The sequence below is a fragment of the Globicephala melas genome, chromosome 3 (genome assembly GCF_963455315.2).
Source record: "Globicephala melas chromosome 3, mGloMel1.2, whole genome shotgun sequence".
In the NCBI taxonomy this organism is placed as follows: Eukaryota; Metazoa; Chordata; class Mammalia; order Artiodactyla; family Delphinidae; genus Globicephala; species Globicephala melas.
Genome location: NC_083316.1, coordinates 154,569,690 through 154,591,606, shown reverse-complemented (window position 1 = coordinate 154,591,606; position 21,917 = coordinate 154,569,690). Strand labels below are relative to the sequence as shown.

At 47.5% G+C, this 21,917-nt stretch overlaps 1 protein-coding gene across 1 annotated transcript in view; it reads right to left on the bottom strand.

The window, feature by feature from the left end:
- The window catches only part of ADAMTS2 (ADAM metallopeptidase with thrombospondin type 1 motif 2), a 247,111-nt gene that overhangs the window by 29,139 nt on the left and 196,055 nt on the right, over positions 1-21,917 (bottom strand). Inside the window, exons 6-10 of the mRNA XM_030844679.3 lie at positions 21,459-21,615; positions 16,463-16,568; positions 15,673-15,816; positions 15,182-15,314; positions 14,453-14,566 (exon numbers count right to left, since the gene is read on the bottom strand). Of these exons, the coding sequence (XP_030700539.1) occupies positions 14,453-14,566; positions 15,182-15,314; positions 15,673-15,816; positions 16,463-16,568; positions 21,459-21,615 (654 nt within the window). The remainder of the gene's footprint in view (positions 1-14,452; positions 14,567-15,181; positions 15,315-15,672; positions 15,817-16,462; positions 16,569-21,458; positions 21,616-21,917) is intronic.

The following is a 21,917-nucleotide window of genomic DNA, read 5'->3' as shown; positions in this document are numbered from 1 at the left end:
ATGCCCTCTTCATATGACAATAATTTTGTAGGATTGTATTCCACAGGGAGAATAGAAAGATAATGCAGTCATTCCTCAGCAAGCTTTTTCTGTAAGGGCCAGATAGTAACTGTTTTAGTCTTTGCAGGCTACATGCTCACTATTTCAACTATTCAACTCTGCCATTAGAGCATGAAAGTGGCTACAGACAACATATAAATGAATGGATATGGCTGCATTCCAGTAAAACTTTGTTTACAAAAGCAGGCAGCAAATGGAAACTTCTAGAATGGAGCTGTAAGAAACTTGGTGAACCCTCTCCTCAGTAAAACAACTATTTAACTGGTGAAAATTATTTTCTAAACAAACCATTTAAATTATCTGGACAACAATTACTGACTGTATAGCATGGGGAACTATATTCAATATTTTTTAATAACCTATAATGGAAAAGAATCTGAAAAAGAATATATATAACTGAATCATTTTGCTGTAAACCTGAAACTAACACAATATTGTAAATCAACTATACTTCAATTAAAAAAAATAAAGTATCTGGAAATTGTCCTAAGGTCAATACAACAAATGGAGAGAATTTACTAAATTTTGGTAAGAATAGTAAAAGTCTATACATATGAGCCACAACCCTCTCCCATTCCTTCCCCATCTCAGTGTGATGGAGGCTTTACTGCCTAAAAGACAGAGGTCTTCGTCTCCTCAGCTCCCAGTCTAGGGCTATAGTTTCACCCTGGGAAAGGCAGGCCACTGGCATCTCCCATACCTCCCAACACTGTGTTGCAGAAAATCTGCTCCAGTCAGGGAACTCCCTTTGCCCACCCAATCCTCACTCCCAGACTGGAGGCTCTACTCCAGGTATGGCAAACCAAGAATACAGTACTCTAGTAGCCCCTTCTCTGGCTTCCTTGTAGGGCAGAGGTTCCATGCTGAAAGGGAAAAGCCAAGAAGACTAGAAGCTACTATCTCTATTCAGTGACCTATTCGTAGACCAGGAGTGTCACTCTGTAAGTGGACCACCCTGCTCCTAGCTCCAGCGCAGTGGTGCAGTAGTCTTCCCAGAGGGAGAGGCAGAACTGAGAGCGCCATAGCTCACCCTAAGAGGACTAACTTTATTTGGAACAGAGCATGAGGAAGTTCATGCCTAAGGACATTGTCAAAAACAATAGAAATCTTGGTAGTGAGCAACAAAGAGGAGGCCAGTAGCTCCACAATACTAGTAAGCAACAAGTAAAATGGTAAACCAACTAGAAGTGTAACCAGGGAAAAGACAGCTAAGAGCCCTCCCGGAGTCTGAGCAAGCCTCAAATATTGGTAACACCCTGCCTCTGTGAAGGGTCCAGAATCTGATTAGGTCAGGCTGTAGACAAGTTGTACCCCAGGGCAACTGTATCAAAAACTATACAGCATCAGCTAGCAGCTAGTGAAAGCTAATTGGGTGTGATAACAATAGAGGCAGAACAGCCAGAAGTTTAGCTGGAAGATCAAAGAAAGAGACAAAGAGAACCTGGCTAATCCCACTGTTCTGGGGGTGGAGGTGGGAAGCTGTGTGGCCCAGGTGACTATGCATATGCCCAAGGCTGTGATCTCTGAGGGGCAATATCAACAGCTGCATGCTGCAGGGCAAATAAAATTTATTGAAACAGTGCATCCAAGTCACTAAAGAAATAAACAGGTAAACAAGCAAACAACAGCACAACAAGGTCTAGGGGAATCACTATCCAGAGTTTCTTCAATGTATCATCTAAAATGTCCAGTTTCAACAAAAATTTCTGAGACGTGAAAAGAAACAGGAAAGTGAAATCTATACACAGGAAAGTAAGCAGGCAACAGAAGCTGCCTTTGAGGAGTCCCAAATGTTAGAATTAGCAGACAAAAATTTCAAAATAGCTGTTATAAATATGTTCAAAGAACAAAAGGAAACCATGTCTAAAGAACAATGCCTCACCAAATGGCATCAGGAAAGAGACAGAAACTAAAAAAACACAAACAAAAAGAAAAAGAAATTGTGTAGTTTAAAAGTAAAAAAACAAATGAGAAATTCACTAGAGGGCTCAGTAGTAGATTTGAGCTGACAAAAGACTCCATGAACTTGAATATAGATCAATAGAAATTATGCAATCTGAAGAGAAGAGGGGGAAAAAAATAAAGAAAAATGAACAGAGCCTCTGAGAAACATGGAAGACCATAAGTTCACTGAAATGTGCACAGTAAAAGTGCCAGAAGGAGAGGACACAGAGAAAGGAGTAGAAAATATTCAAAGAAATAATGTTTGAAAACTTCCAAAATTTGATTAAAAACATTAACATACACATCCAAGAAATTTAACCAAGTAAGTTAAATGCAAAGAAATCCACACCCAGACACAATATAGTCAAATATAGAAAGACAAAGGTAAAATGTCAAAAGAAGCAAAAGGACTCACTGGAAGCCCAATAAGATTAACAGCTGACTTTAATCAGAAATAATGGAGGCCAGAGGTAGTGGTGTCAACCAAGAATCATATCCAACAAAACTACCTCTCAACAATGAAAGTGAAATAAAAATATTCCCAGATAAACAAAAACTGGGAGAATTCATCACTAGCAGACCTGCCATATAAGAAATACTAAATTAGGAGTTTGGGATTAACATACACACACTACTATATATAAAATAGATAACCAACAAGGACCTACTGTATAGCACAGGGAACTCTACTCAATATTCTATGATAAACTATATGGGAAAAGAAACTGAGAAAGAATGAATATATGTATATGTATAACTGAATTACTATGCTATACACCTGAAACTAACACAACACTGTAAATCAACTATACTCCAATAAAATTGTAAAAAAAGAAATACTAAAGGGAGCTATTTAGGCTGAAAGCAAGTGACACCAGAGAATAATTCAAATCCACATGAAAAGACAGAGTTCTGGAAATGGACAAATTTCTAGAAAGACACAGACTACCAAAACTGATTTAATAAGATCTAAAAATTGGAATAGACCTATAACAAGAGATTGAATTAGTGATTTAAAACTTCTCACAAAAAATAGCCAAAGCCAGATGACTTCACTGATAAATTCTACCAAACACTTAAAAAAATTAATACAAATCCTTCAAAAACTCTTTCAAAAAACGGAAGAGAAGATTTTCCCAATTCATTCTATGAGGCTAATATTACCCCAATACAAAAATCAAAGATGTCAAAAGACAAAAACTACAGAACAATGTCTCATGAAAATAGACTTAAAAATTCTTCAACAAAATTCTAGCAAATCAAATCCATAGTAAAAGCTTATACGCCATTACCAAGTGAAATTTATCCTAGGAATTCAAGGTTTAACATCTGAAAATCAATCAATGTAATAAACCATACCATCAGAATAAAGGAAAAACTGTATGATTACCTCAAGACTCAAAAGATAAAACTGGCAAAATCCAACATCCTTTCCTGAAAAAAGCACTCAAAAGACAGGACTAGAAGTTCCTCAAGCTGATAAAGGACATCAGTGAAATACCCCAGCTAACATCATGCTTAATGGTAAAAGAATGAATGCTTTCCCCCTAATCAGAAGCAAGACAAGGGTGTCTGATCACACCACTTCTAGTCAACATTGTACTGAACGTTCTAGCCAGGACAATTAGGCAAGAAAAAGAAGTAAAGGGCATCCAGATTGGAAAGGAAGAAGTAAAACTATCTCTATTTGCAGATGAATTGACCTTCTATATAGCAAGTCCTATGGAAACCACGAAAAAACTATTAAAGTTAATTTTAAAAGTTCAGTGAGATTGCAGGATTCAAGGTCAATATACAAAAATCTATTGTATTTCTATAAACTAGCAATGAATGAACTGAAAATGAAATTAAGAAAACAATTCTATCAGGGACATAGAGAACAGACTGGTGGTTGCCAAGGGGGAGGGGGGTGGGAGAGGGTTGGATTGGGAGTTTGGGATTAGCAGATGCAAACTGGTATATATAGAATGGATAAACAAGGTCCTACTGTATAGCACAGGGAGCTATATTCAATATCCTGTGATAAACCATAATGGAAAAGAATATGAAAAAGAATATATATATATATATATATTTGTATAACTGAGTCACTTTGCTGTACAGCAGTAACATAACATTGTAATTCAACTAAGAAATTAGAAGTATTTTGAGTTAAAAAAAGAAAACAATTCTATTTACAATAGCATCAAAAAAAAAGAAAAAGAAAAAAACCTTAGGAATAAATTGAAGAAAAAAATGCAAAACTAGTACACTGAAAACTACAAAACATTGTCAAAAGAAACTGAAGATCTAAGTAAATGGAAAGACATCCCATGTTCATGGATCAGAGTTTAATATGGCAGCACAGTCATACCTCAGAGATACTGCTGGTTCGGTTCCAGACCACCACAATTAAGCAAATATCAAAATAAGGAGAGTCACATGAATTTTTTTGGTTTCCCAGTGCATGTTAAAGTTATGTTTACACTATACTGTAGTCTATTAAGTGTGCCATTATGTCTTAAAAAACAATGTACATATATTTTTTTTTTTGTGTGGTACGCGGGCCTCTCACTGTTGTGGCCTCTCCCGTCGCGGAGCACAGGCTCCGGATGCGCAGGCTCAGCGGCCATGGCTCATGGGCCCAGCCGCTCCGCGGCATGTGGGATCTTCCCGGACCGGGGCACGAACCTGTGTCCCCTGCATCGGCAGGCGGACTCTCAACCACTGCGCCACCAGGGAAGCCCAACAATGTACATATCTTAATTTAAAATATTTTATCGCTAAAAAATGTACATATCTTAATTTAAAATATTTAATCTCTAAAAAATGGTAACCATCAACTGATAACGCAGGGCTGCCACAAACTTTCAATTTGTAAAAAAAAAAAATGTAATGTCTGCAAAGCACAATAAAGCAAAGTCCAATAAAACGAGGGTTGCCTGTACTCCCCATATTGATCTGTAGATTCAGTGCAACACTTACGCTGGAATTTTGCAGAAATTGAGAAACAGCTCCTAAAATTCATATCAAATGTCAAAGGATCAGAAATAGCCAAAACAGTCTTTAGAAACAACAAAGTGGAAGGACTCAGACTTCTGTATTTCAAAGCTTACCACAAAACTACAATAATCAAGACAGTGTGGCCCTGCTATAAGGACAGACAAAATTATTCATGGAACAGAATGCAGAGTCCCTAAAAGAACCTTTACATATGATCAACTGATTTTTAACAAAGGTACCAAGTGATTCAATGGAAAAAGAATAGCTTCTTCAACAAATGGTGCTGAGACAACTGGATATTCACATGCAAAAGAATAACGCTGGACTCCTTCCTTACACCTTACACAAATATTAACTGAAAATGGATCATAGATCCAAATGCAAGAGCAGGAATACATCTTCTTGACCTAATGGCAATGGTTTCTTAGTTACAATACCAAAACACGAGTGACAAAAGAAAGAATATCTAAATTGGACTTCACCAAAGTTAAAAGCTTTTGTACATCAAATGATACAATCATGAAAGTGAAAAGACAACACACATAATGGGAGAAAATATTTGCAAACCATATATCTGAGCAGTCTGATAAGGGATTTGTACCCAGAATGTAAAAAGAATGATTATAACTTGATAATAAAAAGATACTTCAATTAAAAAATAAGCAAAGGATAATGAATAGACATTTATCCAAAAAAGATATATACAAGTTGCCATTAAGTCCATGTAAAGGTGCTCAAAACCACAATGAGATAACACTTCACATCCACTGGGATGGTTATAATAAAAACACACAGGTAATAAGGTTTGGTGAGGACGTGGAGAAATTGTTAGTAGGAATGTAAAAAGGTACAGCTGCTTTGGGAACGAGTTTGGCAGTTTCTCAAAATGTTAAAAATAGTGTTACTATAAGAGCCAACAATTCCACTCCTAGACACATATTCAAGAAAAATGATACATCCACGCAATAACTTGAACACAAATATTGATAGCAGCATTTCTCATAATAGCTGAAAAGAGGTAGCAGCTCAAATGTCCATCAACTAATAAATGGATAAATAAAAAACAGTATATGTATACTATGAATTATTATAGAGCAACGAAAAGGAATAAAGTACTGACACATAATACAACCTGGATGAGCCATGAAAACATTATGCTAACTGAATGAAGCCAGTCACAGAAGGATGCACATTGTACAATTCCATTTGTATGAAATGTTCAGAAGAGGCAAATCTAAGGAGACAGAAAGTAGATTAGTGATTGCCGAGGATTAAGGGGGAGGGGGGATGAATCAGAGTGACTGCTAATGGTTACGGGGCTTCTCTTTGGAGTGACAAAAATGTTCCAAAATTTGATTGTTGTGATGGCTGTACAACTCTGTGAATATACTGAAAACCATTGAACTGTACATTTTAAATGGGTGAATTTATATGTGAGTCACATCTTGATGAAACTGTTAGGGGAAAATAAAACAGGTGGCAGGTGGGGTTGGTATGTGTGCTCTAGAAGGTTGAGCAAAATATTTTTTAATTTTCAGTAATTTAGAGAAGTTATTGGTGATGTTATGTGAACATGTAGATGATCAAATTTGCTATCTAGTGTGCTTCTGGATATGGATTTCAGGGTATTTCAGGTTTTCTTGGTCAGAGCTTGATTTAAAATGCTTTTTGGATTAACAACTCAGTAACTGTCGCTGTCAACATTCTTATTGTAGGGGCAATATTCTGAGCTTTACATTGCCTTTGATGTTGTCAACATTTCATGTCAAAATCAGAAAGAAACTTAAATGCTTTTCCAATGTGTTCATCTGATTCCCTCCTCTTCATCAACTGCATTGTTAAATGCTTCAAGAGCCTGTTACTTATTTCGCTTTGATATTTATCTCTTCCTCCTAATGAATGCTTTAGTTTGATCTGAAAACTTATTTCGTTATAATTAAATTTTTGAAGTCAGATTTATTGCTACTGATTTCTTTACTCACTTTAAACTTCTATTTATTTTCTACTGATTTTTATCTGAATTTTCTTTAATAAATATATTTGAAAATGGTAAAAGAAGGTATCTTTATACATATATCTAAATCAGAAGTCTGTCGTTTCTCCCTTACTTTATTGAAGCATTCTGAAACAACTTTCAAAATTGCAGTTAAACTAGTAACAGCTTTATCAACATTTTGAATAAACTTTTTGCATCCCATCTGTATTCAGGTTTCTCTCCTGGACTTTGAAAATTATTTTTAGTGCTCCTTGTGTTTTGTAATGTGTATGTTTGGAGGTCTGGACAGTTTTTAAATAAATGAACCATCTTATTAAACTTAGCATTTCCAAAGAAGTATCCAAGTTGGATCTGTGTTAGTGTCCCATCTACAAGACAAACCCCAAAAGAAAACAAACTATTGCAAAGATAGAAGTAATCACAACCTCTAGTATATGTGAGGCCCCTTTTCTCCAATCAATTGAGGAGACTGTGCTAAACACAGCACATATTCTGCAACAACCCTGGGTGAGTTGGCACAGAGGCAGTAAGAGTATTTCTAGAAGCTATTCTTACACCTGTATAGAAACAACAACCTAACCGTACACATAAGGTACTAAAAACCATGTAAATAAACCAATAAATAGACCCCAAATCCAATTTATCCTTAGCCAGAGCCACAAAACACCCACGGCCCCTCTAATGTCAACAGGAGAAATGTATCAGAGGGGAAGGAGGAGTGATCCTAATTGATTATGGTCAGTGAAAAGATATGACCATGTGAACACATTGTGAGACCTGTCCCAGGGCCCTGGAAGGGGCTTATGCAAGTATGGGGCCCTGAAGCTCATACATCGTCAGCTTCATGGTAAACCCATCTCTGCTCCCTTCTCAAAACCTTCTGGGGTTCCCCACTGCTGCAGGATTTAGACTAGCCCTGTGGCCTGGCTCCTACACACCAACCCTGCTCCATCTCCACTGCCACACCAGGCACGGGAGCACTGACTGCTCTCTGAACAGACCACGCTGCCTTTGGGAGCTCCTCTGCGAAAGAAGCCCTAGCTCCATTTCCTTCCCCACCCCTGCAGTAATGCAGGGATCCCCCTGCAGAACAGAGACGCTCACTCCCCCAGCTGTGGAGAGCTGCTTGTTGCTCATGGCTGACAGTTGAATCCCTTTATAGGAGATGCCCTCAGCCAAAGATAGCTGCCTAGCCCGGAGTCATGCCCTTTTCCTGGGAACAGCCACGGCCAGAGGTCAAGGTGGGGGACAACTCTGAAAGGCCAGCCCGGAGCGCAGGGCAGGGTAGGCTGAACCTACGTTGTGACCACACCACTGTTCAATGACTCTCTCTCTCTGCAGGTGTTGATACTGAGCATGCTCCGCAGGAAACACCTTGCCATCAGATCTCTGTCTCAGAGCCCATTTCCAGGGCAGCCAAGCTCCCGTCTCCATGCCCACGTTGCTCCCATGTATCCCTCCTGGTTCTCGGCTCTTGTCTCCCTAGATCTGTGCACCTCTCTGCTTGGGAGCCCACCTTGCCTCTTCTTCCTTACACAGGCCCCTCACTCCTCCCAACCAGGCCTGCCTTTGCACCAGTCTGAGCCCACAGGAGGCTCTGCAGAGGCTGCCATTCCCTGGATTCTCCTTCCCGGGCTCTGGGCAAGTGATCAAGAGCTCCACCACCACCAGATTGGGCACCCGGGCACACGGCCAACAAGCACAGTCATGAGCTACCTGGGGTCCGGCAGGCCTGGCTCCAGGTCACCAGTGATGCTGTTCACATCCTTCTCGGGCCACAGTTACCTCATCTCTCACCTCAGAGCTCCCCTCACTCAACCAGGGAAGGGAAAGACCCACAGAAATTCTTGTTAGTGTCCCCCTCAGCTGGTGGAGCAAGGGGAGGGCTGGAAGGAAAGGAGGAGGGCCCAGGCAGGGGAATGCTGTGGACTGAATATTTGTGTGCCCCAAAATTCACATGTTGAAGCCTAAACCCAAAGTGATGGTATTAGAATGTGGCGCCTTTGGGAGGTGATTAGGGTGGAGTCCTCATGAATGAGATTAGTGCCTTTAAAAGAAGACAAGAGAGAGATGATTTCCCTCTCCAAAATGTGAGGACAGGGAGAGAAGATGGCAGTCTGCAACCCTCACCAGAATCCGACCACGCCGACACCCTGATCTCGGATTTCCAGCCTCCAGAACTGTAAGGAATAAGTGTCTGTTGTTTAAGCCACCCTAGTCTCTGGCTTTTTGTTATAGCAGCCCCCATTGACTAAGACAAAGAGGATGGGAAGGGTCCTGGCACCTCTGAAGGTTGTGACGGGGTCCAGCCTCTAAATCACTGGTGGGCATGGGAACCAAGGGCCGGGGGGATGGCGGAGGCCACATAGTGGTCCCCCTTTCCCCACTGAACAAATTGGTCCCCAGTTTGTAAATGGGGAGCTGGGCATGGGACAACTCAGGACACTCCACAGGCCTATGGTGTGATGGATCACCTCCTCCGCAGACTTGGGTCCAACCAAACGCACAGAGGCAACACACATGCACTGTAGAAAATATGAAAACAAGGCAAAGCAGAAAGACAGGAAAATCACCCTTAATTCCACCATGCAGAAGCTGTCCCTCTAATATTTGGTTTATTTACTCCTGGATGATGATGAGCATTTAAAAGAGTGCAATTATCCCAAATGAACAATTTTATACTCTGATGCCTCAGTGTTATTATAAAAGAAACATGTTTAATATTATTAAAATGCTTTATAAACGTATGTTTAAATGCCTACAAATATTTCATCCAATAGAGAGGTTTAAACATTTAAAAGCACAAAGTCACATATCATGAGTGAATTCAGAGCCCACACGTACCCATGGACAATCCTGACCAGGGCTGCCTCTGGTACCAGGATAAGTACCACGGAGAGCGCTGGTGCACCTAAGCAGGGCTGGGAACACTGCCAGGTTGGTCTGAAAGCCTGAAAGGCAGACTGTTCTTTTCAGGAAGTGCACATTTAGCATTTCTGAACCACTGTGATCCTGGGTTTCCGTTCTCCACCCGCCAGCATGTCCCAAGCTTGTACCATGTGCCAGGAGCCTGGGATGTGAGGATAACTGAGTTGGACACTTAGGTGACTCACCCGAGGGGTAAAGGATGGCTCAAGGTCACACAATGAGGAGGGAGGACCCAGGGCTTAAACTCCCATGCCCAGCCCATGTGCTGTCCCTGTTGCTAGGCCTGCCTGCCAGTTCTCGACTATGCAGCAAAACATGGGGCATCACAGGGCCTCTGCACTCTGGATAAGCACCGTGGCACATGTTTCTGAAACAGTCCTTCTGAATTCATGAAAACTTAGGGTGGGCGTTGCTTCCCCAAGACACTGCCGGTGAATGTGAGACACGTGAAGGACTCTTCCCTGACAAGACACACTGACGCAGGAGCCATCCTGACCCAGCTGGATCTGCACCCCGCCCATGACCCTGACCCTGGCTCAGGCAAGGAGGGCAAGGTGAGCCCACAAGCCTGGCCTGCAGGGTAGAGGCACCTGGGGGGACCCTCTGTGCTTGGCCTGACCCTGCCTCCAGGGTATCCAGGGCATACACTGTGTGGCCACAGGGTGCACCTGTCTGAGAGCAGATCTGAGCCCTGTCCCCAGCACCCTGGACAGGGCAGGTGATGAAGCAGGCTCAGGAACAGCCATCATCAGTTCAATCAGTCCTTCCCTCTCTCCCACCATCACCCAGTCTCCTGCGGAGCCGTGTGTGTTAATCGGGTCTTTTGTTTTCTGGATTCTGATGCTTCAACTTCCGGGCCTTGCTGACCCTGGGGGCACCATCCCTCCCAGGGTTAGCCAGTTCCTAGAAATAGTAAACAACTCATCCACAAGTGCAATTTTCAAGTGCAAACCAATCAATCCAGAGCGCACAGAGCCACCTCCTTCATCAGGGCTCCTAAATTCCAGGCCACCATCCTCCATCCTAATCACTCCAGGGCCAGTCAGGTACCAGACAACTAGGGGCAGCCCCTATGGCCCAGAGCGCACTGAAATTATTCACAGCAGCCAAACCTAAGCCTGCTTACCTTGCCTTGTCATTCCTTTCTGCAGAAACTGAAGTTCCTGCCGCCCTCCGCTCTCCAACTGATCCTGATGCTTCCCTGTGTGCCCGACAGCCCCCCCCCCGCCCCCCTGCCACGGTGTGGTGTGGCCCCTCCCTTTGGGATTTGTGAGGAACACACTATCTTGTCAATGGCAATTGTCTTGATCTGTTGGCCCTACTGTACCTCAACTTTTCTACTGACACATTATATTTTAAAACATCATGCTCCTCTCATCCACCCTCCCCAGCCGTCCTCATCATGCTCCCGCCCAATGAGGTCCCCCCGCCTGAAGCACTGGTCCCACGTCTCTCCACCCTTTGAGATTTGGCTGGGGCCCCTGACCAGAAAGCCTCTCTGAGCTCCCGACAGGCCCCTCCCCAACCCGTTCCTCACCACCATGTCATGGCTGCCTCGTCACGTTCGTGGCCAACCCCCACAGACAGCGAGGTCTGATGGAGGCAGAGGGAGCCTGACACATGGATGGATGGATGGATATGAAGCTGAGGTGACTAATCAGCCTAATCCTCAGGTCCGCTGCCCACATCTATGTCCAAGAGCAACGAGCTCACCTCTCCCCTCTCAGCCAAACACGCCTGCCCACAACTCCTGATTCCATGAGAAAGCCGTGTGCCCACTGGCCCTCATCCCTCTCCACTTGATCTCACCAACACATGCACTCTGCACCCTTCACACCCCATTGTGGGAACCCAGGCAGACAATGAAAAAGCCATCCAACTGAGGGGCAGGCAGTGGAGTTGGCTCGTCTGTAGTTTTGTTCCTTCTCCCCAGGTCATCTCTGCGGATGGAATACAGATACATTGTTCCGTCTCTGGGAAATGGTGGGTATAGGAAACTGTGAGTAAGCAGGGATATAATCCAGTGCTGGAGGCCAAGAGGGGAGAATGCGCTTGGGGTGACCCACTGTGGACATGAGGACCCCAGGCAGAGCCTGAGTGCTCTGTGACCCCCTGCCAGGGGTCTTGCAATGGGGGCAGAGAGGGACGGAAAGGGACAGCTGAGCTTGGCAAAGCCCTGGTCCCTGAGATGACCTGCTATTTCTCCAACCTGCCTAGACTTTCCCCCTGCTCCCTTCTGCCTCTCCTCTCTCCTGGGCCCTGTGGCTGTTCTTGCAGGAAAGGGAGAGACAAAGGATGATTGCTTTCCAAATATAAGATTACATTGCAATAAGAAACTCATAGAGGCAGAGGATTCTGATAGGCCCCCCGGGAGGTGCCCTTCCCGTCCTCCTCTCTCCCCCTTCCCATCCTCCTCTCTCCCTTTGCCCCTCCAGCCCCACTCCACACACACACCAGGAATCCCTCACCTAGGTCAGCTTTCTACCTATGCTCCTTGTGCACGAGGGCAGGCTGAGCTAAGCCCCATCTCCACCCCCTCAATCAGCACAAGACTGTTTTTTAATACATAAAATGATGGGGTTTTTACTGGGCTAAATGAACTAAGGGTCCTACCACCAAAAAGAGTGAAAGGTCGTCACTGAGTCAGTGTTTTCTGTGAGAAAGGGTACTTTGGCCACATCTGCCCACCTTCCTCACCAGACCCCACGCCCACCCCCAACCCCGCCCAGGAGAAGTGGGCCAATCAGCTGGCGGTCAGGCACTCTTTGGCCCACATTTTGTAGTGGTCAGTGGTCCTGTGGGTGAAGACCAGCCACACACACCCCTGGGCGAGCACACTGTGCAGGGTCTGCTCCCACTCCTTCTCTCCACCCAGGGCTGGACTTGGAGGGGCAGACCGGGGAAGGAGGCCATGCTGAGCTAGTCTCATTCATCAGTTTAGCACTTACTGGGCTCCCCACTGGGGTTATAGCAAATGTTTTGGGGCCCCGTTCCCTCCCTCAAGCTCCTGTGGGGAGCAGGGCTACGAGGTCAGTTCTGGCATTACTAAGTCCCTGGAGTATTTCTAACAACATTTCATTTCCAACTTCTGACAGTTCATTAAGTCTAGGGGCACAGCTAAATCACCCGGGGCATCTCTTAAAAATACCATTTCCCATGTCTTCTAAGAAACATACGCATGAATGTTCATTAGCAGCACTATTCACAAACACCAAGAGGTGGAAAAAACCCAAATGTCCATCAAACGATAAACAAATGTGGTCTATCCATACAGTGGAATGTTATTTGGCCCCAAAAAGGAATGAAGCACTGATATCTGCTCCAACACAGATGAACCTTGAAGTTATTATGCTAAGTGAAAAAGGCCAGACACAAAAGGCACATATTGTATCATTCCACTTACATGAAATTCCAAAATAAGCAAACCCATAGACAGAGAAAGCAGATTAGTGGTTGCCAGGAGCTGGAGAGAGGAGAGAAATGGGGAGCCACTGCTTAATGAAGTCTCTCTTTGGCGTGATGAAAAGTTTTGGAAACTAGATAGTGGTGATGGTTGCACAACATTGTGAAGGTACTAAAAGCCACTGAAAGTGGTTAAAGTGATGAATTTTAAGTTATGTGAACTTTACCATAATTTTACAAATAAAGAACCAAACAAAACAATTCTCAGTCCTCATCCCCAATCAAAATCTTCAGGGTGGACCTGGAAATCCATAACTTTAAGGAGCTCTGCCAGCGCTTCTAAAATAAAGCAGAATTTAAGACCTGCGGTGTAGGAACCTCAGGCTCAGGGGGTTTGGGTGCCTTTCTAGGCCTGACTCTGGGGGACATGTGCTGGAGTCCTCTCCTGGGCCTCACTGGGTGCTGCTGTGTCTGCGTGTCTTCCCTGGGCTGAATCCTCCTGGATTAGGCTTAGGCTCACCTGCATAAGCCAGCCCCCTAGCAAGTGCTTGGCGGAGGAGTGGGAGTGCGATTTCATCTGAACCAATGAGAATCAGGCCCGAGTCTGGACTGGAAGGAGAAGCCCTTTGTTCTGCTGCTTTGGAAGTAGGAGGTGGGAAGGTGGGAAGAGGGCCTGGGGCAGCAGGCAGGCGCTGGTGGGTGGCCATCCAGCTACCTCCAGGGACAAGTCTGCCTACCAGGGACCAAACACCAAGGCGCCAGAGGATAGAAAGGCCAAGCCTGATGTTGGGCCTGAGGATCCCGTGGTCACCAGAATGTTGGCCAATATTGGCCTCAAGAGGAGGTGACCCAGTCACCCATAGTGTGCAGGGGGAGATGGAAGGCTGCTGGAACCCTGAAACTGGTCCTCAGAGGAGGGGATTCCTGCAGTGGGGCTTGAAGCACATTGAGGAACTCTGAGACACCAGGTTCCCTCCCGTAGAAGAAAGAGTGCACGGGGCAGAAGCTGTGGAGGATGGGGTTGTTAGAAATGAGGAAGGGGTCCCCTGAGAAGACCCCTGGCCCCACTCCGAGGGCCCTGCAGGGCCTGTCCCTGGAGATCTGTGCATGTCACAGTGCCTGCCCTCTGCCCCAACTCACCTTGCCAGGTGCACACATGGTCCCATCCAGGGGAGGCCCCTTCTTCGTCTTGCAAAAGTAAGGGTTGTCAGGGTGGCTGCACCACAGCTGCTTGCAAGGGTCAAAGGTCCGGAACTAGAAGAGAGCACCAGCAGCTAGCCAGGCCACCTCCCACTTCAGGGACCCTCCAGGGGTGCCGCCCTGTCGCCCAGGGTCCTCTTGCACTGCTGCAGAGCCAGAAATGACTTGTCCACCCATGACAGGCCTGTGTGGTGCCCTGAGCTCTGTGTGATTCTGGGGCTGTGAGGACCTCGAGCAGACAGTACGGTGCTTCACATCTTTGCAGGCTGCTCGGCCTCCCCGGCCTCCAGACCTTGGTGGCTGCACCTCTCACGGAGCCTGGACAGAAAGCTGGGCACAAGTGTGCTTGGCATGAAGGCTTGGTGGCCTTCCTCTGGCCCAGGCAGGAGAGGCGGTCATTGCAGGGTCCCATGAGCACCCGCTGTTCACCTGCTGAACACTCCACTGCCTCAATCCCTCCTAAAGCCATGTCTGGGCCAGCCAGGAGGGCACTGGGTGCAGACTGGGGAAAGACCAGTGGGTATGGAGGGAGAAGCTGCTGTTTTGGAGGGCTGCTCCACTCTGTGCCAGGGAGCCACCCAACACCAGCCGCCTCCCAGGAAGCCAGGCCGATCTGGGGCAGACTCCCCCCGCCCAGCCCTTGGAGGTGTCGTGGGCTCCGACACTCACCGCGGTACACATCATGTAGCCAAGGCCGAAGTCAAAGCGGCACTGTTCGTTCATGGAGTAGTGCAGCCCCGGGAGCTGGGGCAGCGCTGGCCAGTCGTGGGTGAAGGGGTCATCCCGCAGGCAGTCATAGGAGCTGGGAGGGGACACATGGGTGCCACAAGCTGCCTTCAACAGGACTGGCCATCCAGCCCAGGAGGCAACTGAGGCCCCTCATGGAGCCTCGGGGGTGGGCCTGCCTGCACACCCCAGCCCTAGGCTGTGCTGCCTCAGTTTCCCTGCTGCACCTGTTTTCTTTGGCATAAGCTACCCAGGACCAGGCGGCCATTAAATGTGCAGCTGTCATAACCACTTTCCATCCAAAACCTAGCCCCTAACAATGGGATACCCCCGTCCCGTACTGCTGTCCCCCTCTCCCCTTCCCTGCACCTCAGGCTGGAGGCGCTGAGACCGGCACTTCGGGTTCGTCTTTGGGAGATACAGGTGGTACTCACTGCAGGTAGCGGCTCAGCTCCTGCTGGCTGCAGCGGGACCAGTGGAAGCGATGGAAGGCTGCCTGCACCAGGGGCGCCATGATGCTGCCCAACCGCACCTCATCACCGCAGCGGTTGCCCTGCCCATCATGCTCCATGCCCAGCCTGTGCGGGAAGACAAGGCAGCCTCACTGGACCCTCACCTGGCCGCACTCACCTGTCAGCTCCACCACACCTTAATGCTCAGAGGGCACCCCTAACCTCCCCGAGCTGCCCCCCCACCTTAGTTGGCTTGGTCTGCCCTGAGCAAGGTGGTACCCATTTGCTACCAGCTAACTTTAAAGCCAGGGGCACTCTGAGGTGACAGCATCCAGCAGCAGCCCCCTCAGGTATCCTGTCCCCAAGGCAGAGCACTGTTACATGAGAATGCAGTGGAGGCAGAGGCAGCCACAGCCCTCTCTACACACCCAGCGGCATGCACACCCAGGCGGAGTAACTTCCCCAACTCCAGCTCTGTGCTCCTGGGGAAGGCTCCCTCAGAGCCTCAGTTACACATCTGTAAAATGGGGTAAGAAGAACCCCCCCACCCTGCCCAGGTGCTTGAATGGCATGATGGGTGGAAAGCCCCCAGCTCCTGCCTGGGGCCTTCAGCAGAAAGTGGGCCTCCAGCTCGTCCTGTGCAGCACGGAGGCAGGACATCCCATCCCTAGGGCTTTTCATACAGGGCCTGTCCCTCTCAGGGCACAGAGGAGAAGTGGGGCCCTTTGAACCCCGACCTTACTCAGACAACAAGGATGGTGAGTCCACTTACACGTGGCCAGTCTCGTGGGCCACCACGAACGCTGAGGAGAAGCCGTCCTCGTGGTTCAGGGTGCAGCTGCGGACAGGGTGGCACATCCCAGTGACAGGAGCATAGCCTGGAAGGGGACAAAGGGTGGCTCCAGGTCCCAGGCTCAGAGCCCTGCCCAAATCTGGGGGCCCTGACCCCAACACCCCCAGAGCGAATGAGCAGAGCCAACTGCCCCCGTGGCTGGCACGGCTCAGGAGACGACCTGTCCCCTCCCCCAGGGCAGCGGGCCTCGGCCCTGCCCGTCTGTGGCCACACCGCAGCAAGCTCAGTTTCCCGAGCCCAGGTCTCACCTGCTAAGGCTTTCTGCCACCTCCTTCCCGCTATTCCCTTTCAGGCCACCTCCCGCGCTCCTCCCCCCGCTTGGCTGGGTGGCCTTCTGGCCCCTGGGTAGCACATTGTCTCCACACCCGCCCCTGGTGCTGCAGGAACCCTGGCCCCGGTGCCCGGCACCATACCCTGAGCCCACTCCCTCGGGACCCTCCCTGGCTCCCTCGTGGTCCATAGGTCCTTCTCTGGGTCCTCAACTGGATGGATTTCCATAGTGCACAGAAGGCTACAGTGAGGGTGGCCCTGAGCTGTTCAGGGGCAGGTCAGGCAAGGACAGCCAAGGTGCTACGCTGCCCTGCTGAGTCATGCAGAGGGGACTGGCTGCGTGGATTGGGGGGCAGACCAGCCACAGACGACGGGGCCCTCGGAGCCCTTGGCCCGGCAACTCTGCACTCTGACTGAGGAGCTTATGAGCCACATTCCTGCTGAGGGGTCCAGGGGTCTGTCCCGGGCAAGATGGAGAATGGGGAGGAGCAGCTGCAGCAGGCCAACCCCCGACATGAGATGCCACGGGCCCTCCAGCAGCCCTGTGGGCCCACCCCACCCCTTCAAGGGCTTCTGAAGAGCCATTGAATTCACAGGTAACAGTAAGGAGACACAGTGGGTTTTGCCAGCCCAATTAGAGTGTGTGGTCCAAGGGAGAAGTCGGGAATGGAGCCTGACAGGGAATGAGGGCAGGGCTGAGGAATGAGCCTGAACCACCCAGGCAGGAAGGCCAGGAAGGCCTCCCTGTGGCATGGCTGGTTCGTGGAAGAATGACCCCCCTTGACTAGGCTGAGCCTGATCATGGGGTGTCTTAAGATGTCCCCAGGGAAGCCTTACAAGACAACATTCTCACCCACGGGGATGGGGAGGGTGATGGGAGTACATGATGACCCCACCCAAAATGGAGGAAATCCAGAGAACAGGGCCTAGCCACTTGCCCCTGGACAAGATACAGAAGTACATACAGACCTTTGTGTGCCAGAGGGGGCCTCTGTTTAGAAGCCTGGGCGTCCTAGTGGCCCACCAAGTGAGAAGCCAGCCTGTCCTCTGATAAATGGAATATTTATAAATGGAATATTTCCCGCCATATTAATAAACAAAGGATGTCACAGTCACCAATGATTGCAGCCCTCCAACATGAACTGGTGAGGCCTGAGGAAACTCAGGGCTGAAAAGAATACCTGCCATCTAGCAGCCATCAGACTGCAGCCACTCCCTGCTGTGAGCGCTGTGGAAACTCAGGACGTGAAAATACTGGCCCCAGATAGCTGAGGTGCATATCAAAGGAATGACTTCAGTGAGTCCAGACTCTTGCATCTTCCCATACACAGAAAAGCGCTAAATTCCTTACCTTGAGATATCTGGTTCTCTTTATTTAACAACAATCTTTTGATGTTCCCAATTACCTGCTCTTTGTTGCAAAACTCCTCTATATCCTAGCTCCTCCCCTCGCCTCCTTGGAGCAGTTTCTCAGAGTTTTCTGAAACGCTGTCCTCCCGGGCTGCAGTCCTCATTTTGCCCCCAATAAAACTTAACTCGCAACTCTCACGTTGTGAATATATTCCTTTTTAAGTCAACACCCCCGACTCAGTCTCACTCTTCTGAGACCCCACAGGGAGGTCCCAGGCAACGTGCTCCCAGAGAAAAGCACAGAAGGGAAGGAAGTGTGACGGGGGAGTGCTGGTTTTCGACTTGTCTGTAAAAGCATCGTATTGTCTTTTTCCCTTCTAATAAACAGGAAAATCTATGTCGTAAAGCATTTTCTGCTCTGTAGATTTTGAGATGATTGTTCTCCAATCAGCGCCAGAGCAAACCTTTGTGGTCTTCTCTTTGTCCTTTGCATGCAAAGCTTGCACATGAATATGTGCCTCAGTATGAGTATTTCTCATTCACCTACATTAGCATTACATGAACTTTTAGGATCTGAAGACTTGAAAATGCATCTGTATTATTTGCTTTATATCCTTCCCTCTTATTTTATTCTGCTGTTATTTTCTTTCTGGAAATCTTTTTAGATAGATATTGTATTTCCTGGATTAAGCCTCTACATCAACTTTTCTCTCATATTTTAATCTTTTTGGATCCGTTGACTTTTTTTTTTTTTTGCAGTACGTGGGCCTCTCACTGTTGTGGCGTCTCCCGTTGCGGAGCACAGGTTCCTGACGCGCAGGCTCAGAGGCCATGGCTCACGGGCCCAGCCGCTCCGTGGCATGTGGGATCTTCCCAGACCGGGGCACGAACCCGTGTCCCCTGCATCGGCAGGCGGACTCTCAACCACTGCGCCACCAGGGAAGCCTGATCCGTAGACTTTTTATTTCAGCTTTTGAATTTTCTATTTTACCCACTGAGAAATGGAATATTGCCTGCCACAAAGGATGTCACAGTAATCAGCGATTGCAGCCACCACCAGTGAGCTGGTGAACCCTGAGGCAAAGAATACCTGCCTTCTAGCAGCCATCAGACTTCAGCCAATCCCCACGGTGAGCCCTGAGGAAACTCTGGATATGAAAACACAGGATACTGGCTCCAGATAGCTGAGGTGCATATCAAAGGAATGACTTCAGTGAGCCCAGACTCTTGCATTTTCCCATACACAGAAAGCAGTAAATGCCTTAACTTGAGGTTTCTAGTATTCTTTAATTAACAGTAATCTTTTGTTCTTATTACCTGCCCTTTGTTGCAAAACTCCTGTGTATCCTAGCTACCCCCTCGCCTCCTCGAAACAGTTCTCTCAGGGTTACTTGAGATGCTGCCTCCCGGGCTTGAAGTCCTAAAAATTTCTGTGACTCAGCCTTTAGGTTGGGCATTTAATTTTTTAGTCGACACCGTCAAATCTTTAATTTAATGAAAACCCTTTGTTCTCTAATTCTTCCTTGCAACCTGTTCTGGGTTTACAGATGTAGTTCCTCATTCTGGGGATATTACTTTATAAACTGTGCTTTTCCCTTCTTTAAATTATCTGTTTCCTCCGGCGTCAGTTTTATAATTTTATTTTGCATCTTGGTCCATCCTTTTCATCCTATCGTTTTTTTCATGTCTGGTAATCCTTGGCTATCCTTTCACATTTTTAAATGAAGAATGAGGTCACTTAATACAAAGGTTGTATTGGTTTCTCACCTATGGAACAATTCTGCTCCCTATTAGAGCTCTCACTTGGACCAAGGGCAGACAGGGTGCTCTGTCTGTCAGCTGGCCACACTGGTGTAGGGCTTGAAGGGGAGCTAGCAGCCCCCTCCCAGTGGGGAGGCACCCACACCAACTAGGAGCCGTATTCTGTGCTTGGTGGGATCTGGGGTCACAATCTCTGTTCCCACCTGCTTCCCACTGTGGTGCTGATCTGCATGGCAAAGGGGGCAACAGTAGTGCCTCAGAGGTGTTCTGTTAACATGAACTAATCCTAGCTCTGATCAGGGGTCACTTAAGAAGTCTTTCTATTTACGTGAATATGACAAGTGGTTGGCAGAGAGAAGCTGCAGGTTAAGACAGCAGAGCGGTGCATATGAAATAAGTCATGGAAGAAAGTGCTGGAAGGAATCAGCACCTATATCAGATAAATATGCTTATTTTTATAAAAAGGATCACTGGGGCTTCCCTGATGGCACAGTGGTTCAGAGTCCGCCTGCCGATGCAGGACACACAGGTTCGTGCCCCGGTCCGGGAGGATCCCACATGCCGCAGAGCGGCTGGGCCCGTGAGCCATGGCCGCTGGGCCTGCGTGTCCGGAGCCTGTGCTCCGCAACGGGAGAGGCCACAACAGTGAGAGGCCCATGTACCGAAAAAAAAAAAAAAAAAAAAGATCACTGGAATGATCAACTAGAAACTAATAAAAATGACTATCTGTAGAGGATGGGGGTGAAGTGAAACAGGGTCCACTCCCCTGAATATACATTTTTATATAGGTCGTTAAAGCTCTTTCTTTTGAAGTATAATATACGCCATAAGAATGCACAAATCATAAGGACACAACTAGTGAATTATCACAAAGTGATCACACCTGTGTAGCCACCTCCCTGATGAAGAAATAAAACTGTCCCCACACTGCAGAAGCCTCTTCTTTCTTCCAACAGCGACTCCCTCCCTCCTGACCACTCCTGACTGTTAACACCACAGATTAGTTTTGCTCACTTCCAAACTTGAAATAAATGGAATCATAAGTATATATTCTTCTCTGACTGGCTTATTTCACTCAACATTCACTGCAAGAGATCCATCACGGTGTGGTGTGCAGCCTTGCTATGTGTGAAAATCTTCAACGATGATTGTAGACCTTCAACTTTTTCTTTTAGATCTGTTTTATATAGTTTGAATTTTTAAGTAAAGTTTCTTAACTGTTAAAGATTGAAAATTTATTCAAATTTGTTTTGTGAATGCTGGAGGAAGCAAAAAGCTCTGAAACCCAGCCTCAGATCCTGTCTGGGCTGAGGCTGCCAGCCCCAGACTCTGCCCATTTCACTACCTTTGGTCCTCTCTGTCCCCTCCCAGAGATGCAGTTTCCTGGGGGAAAGGTCAGAGTTCCTGGTGGTTTGCAAGAGCTAGGAGGTCACTAGCACTTACCCTTCCCCCTCGACACAGGCCCCCTTGCCCAGACACCCTTCCCAGCCCGGGCCAAAGTTGCCAGGGGGCCCTCGCAGGGCCAGGGGCTCACCTTGCATGCCTGAAGGCCCGAAGTCCTGCCGTGTGAGGAATATGGCATGATCATGGTACTCATCGTGGCCGGAGTCTGGCTTCTGCTGGAGGTAGGCCCAGCGGCAAACGTTCTCCAGACTCTGAGAGGGGTTCCCAATCTCAATGAGGCTCAGGGACTGCAGGGGCAGGAGAGACAAACAGAGGGGTTGGCGTCTGGTGGTCCTGATGGGAGCTGAGCAGCCCCCATCTACCGGGGACCTGGGCCAGGTGGCGCTAAGCCCAGTCCGTTCTCAAGACCCCCTCCCACTTGGCTCCATTCTCCTGAGTGGATGGAAAGGCTCCCCGGCCTTTCCACATACCTGCACAAGTTTCCACACAAAGTCACTGCACAATTTCAGGTGAGACGTGGGAGCCAAGCTCTGAGGCCGTCTAAAGCCTCAAAGAGTCCATTCAGCCCACCCCACCTCCAGGGCCCCTG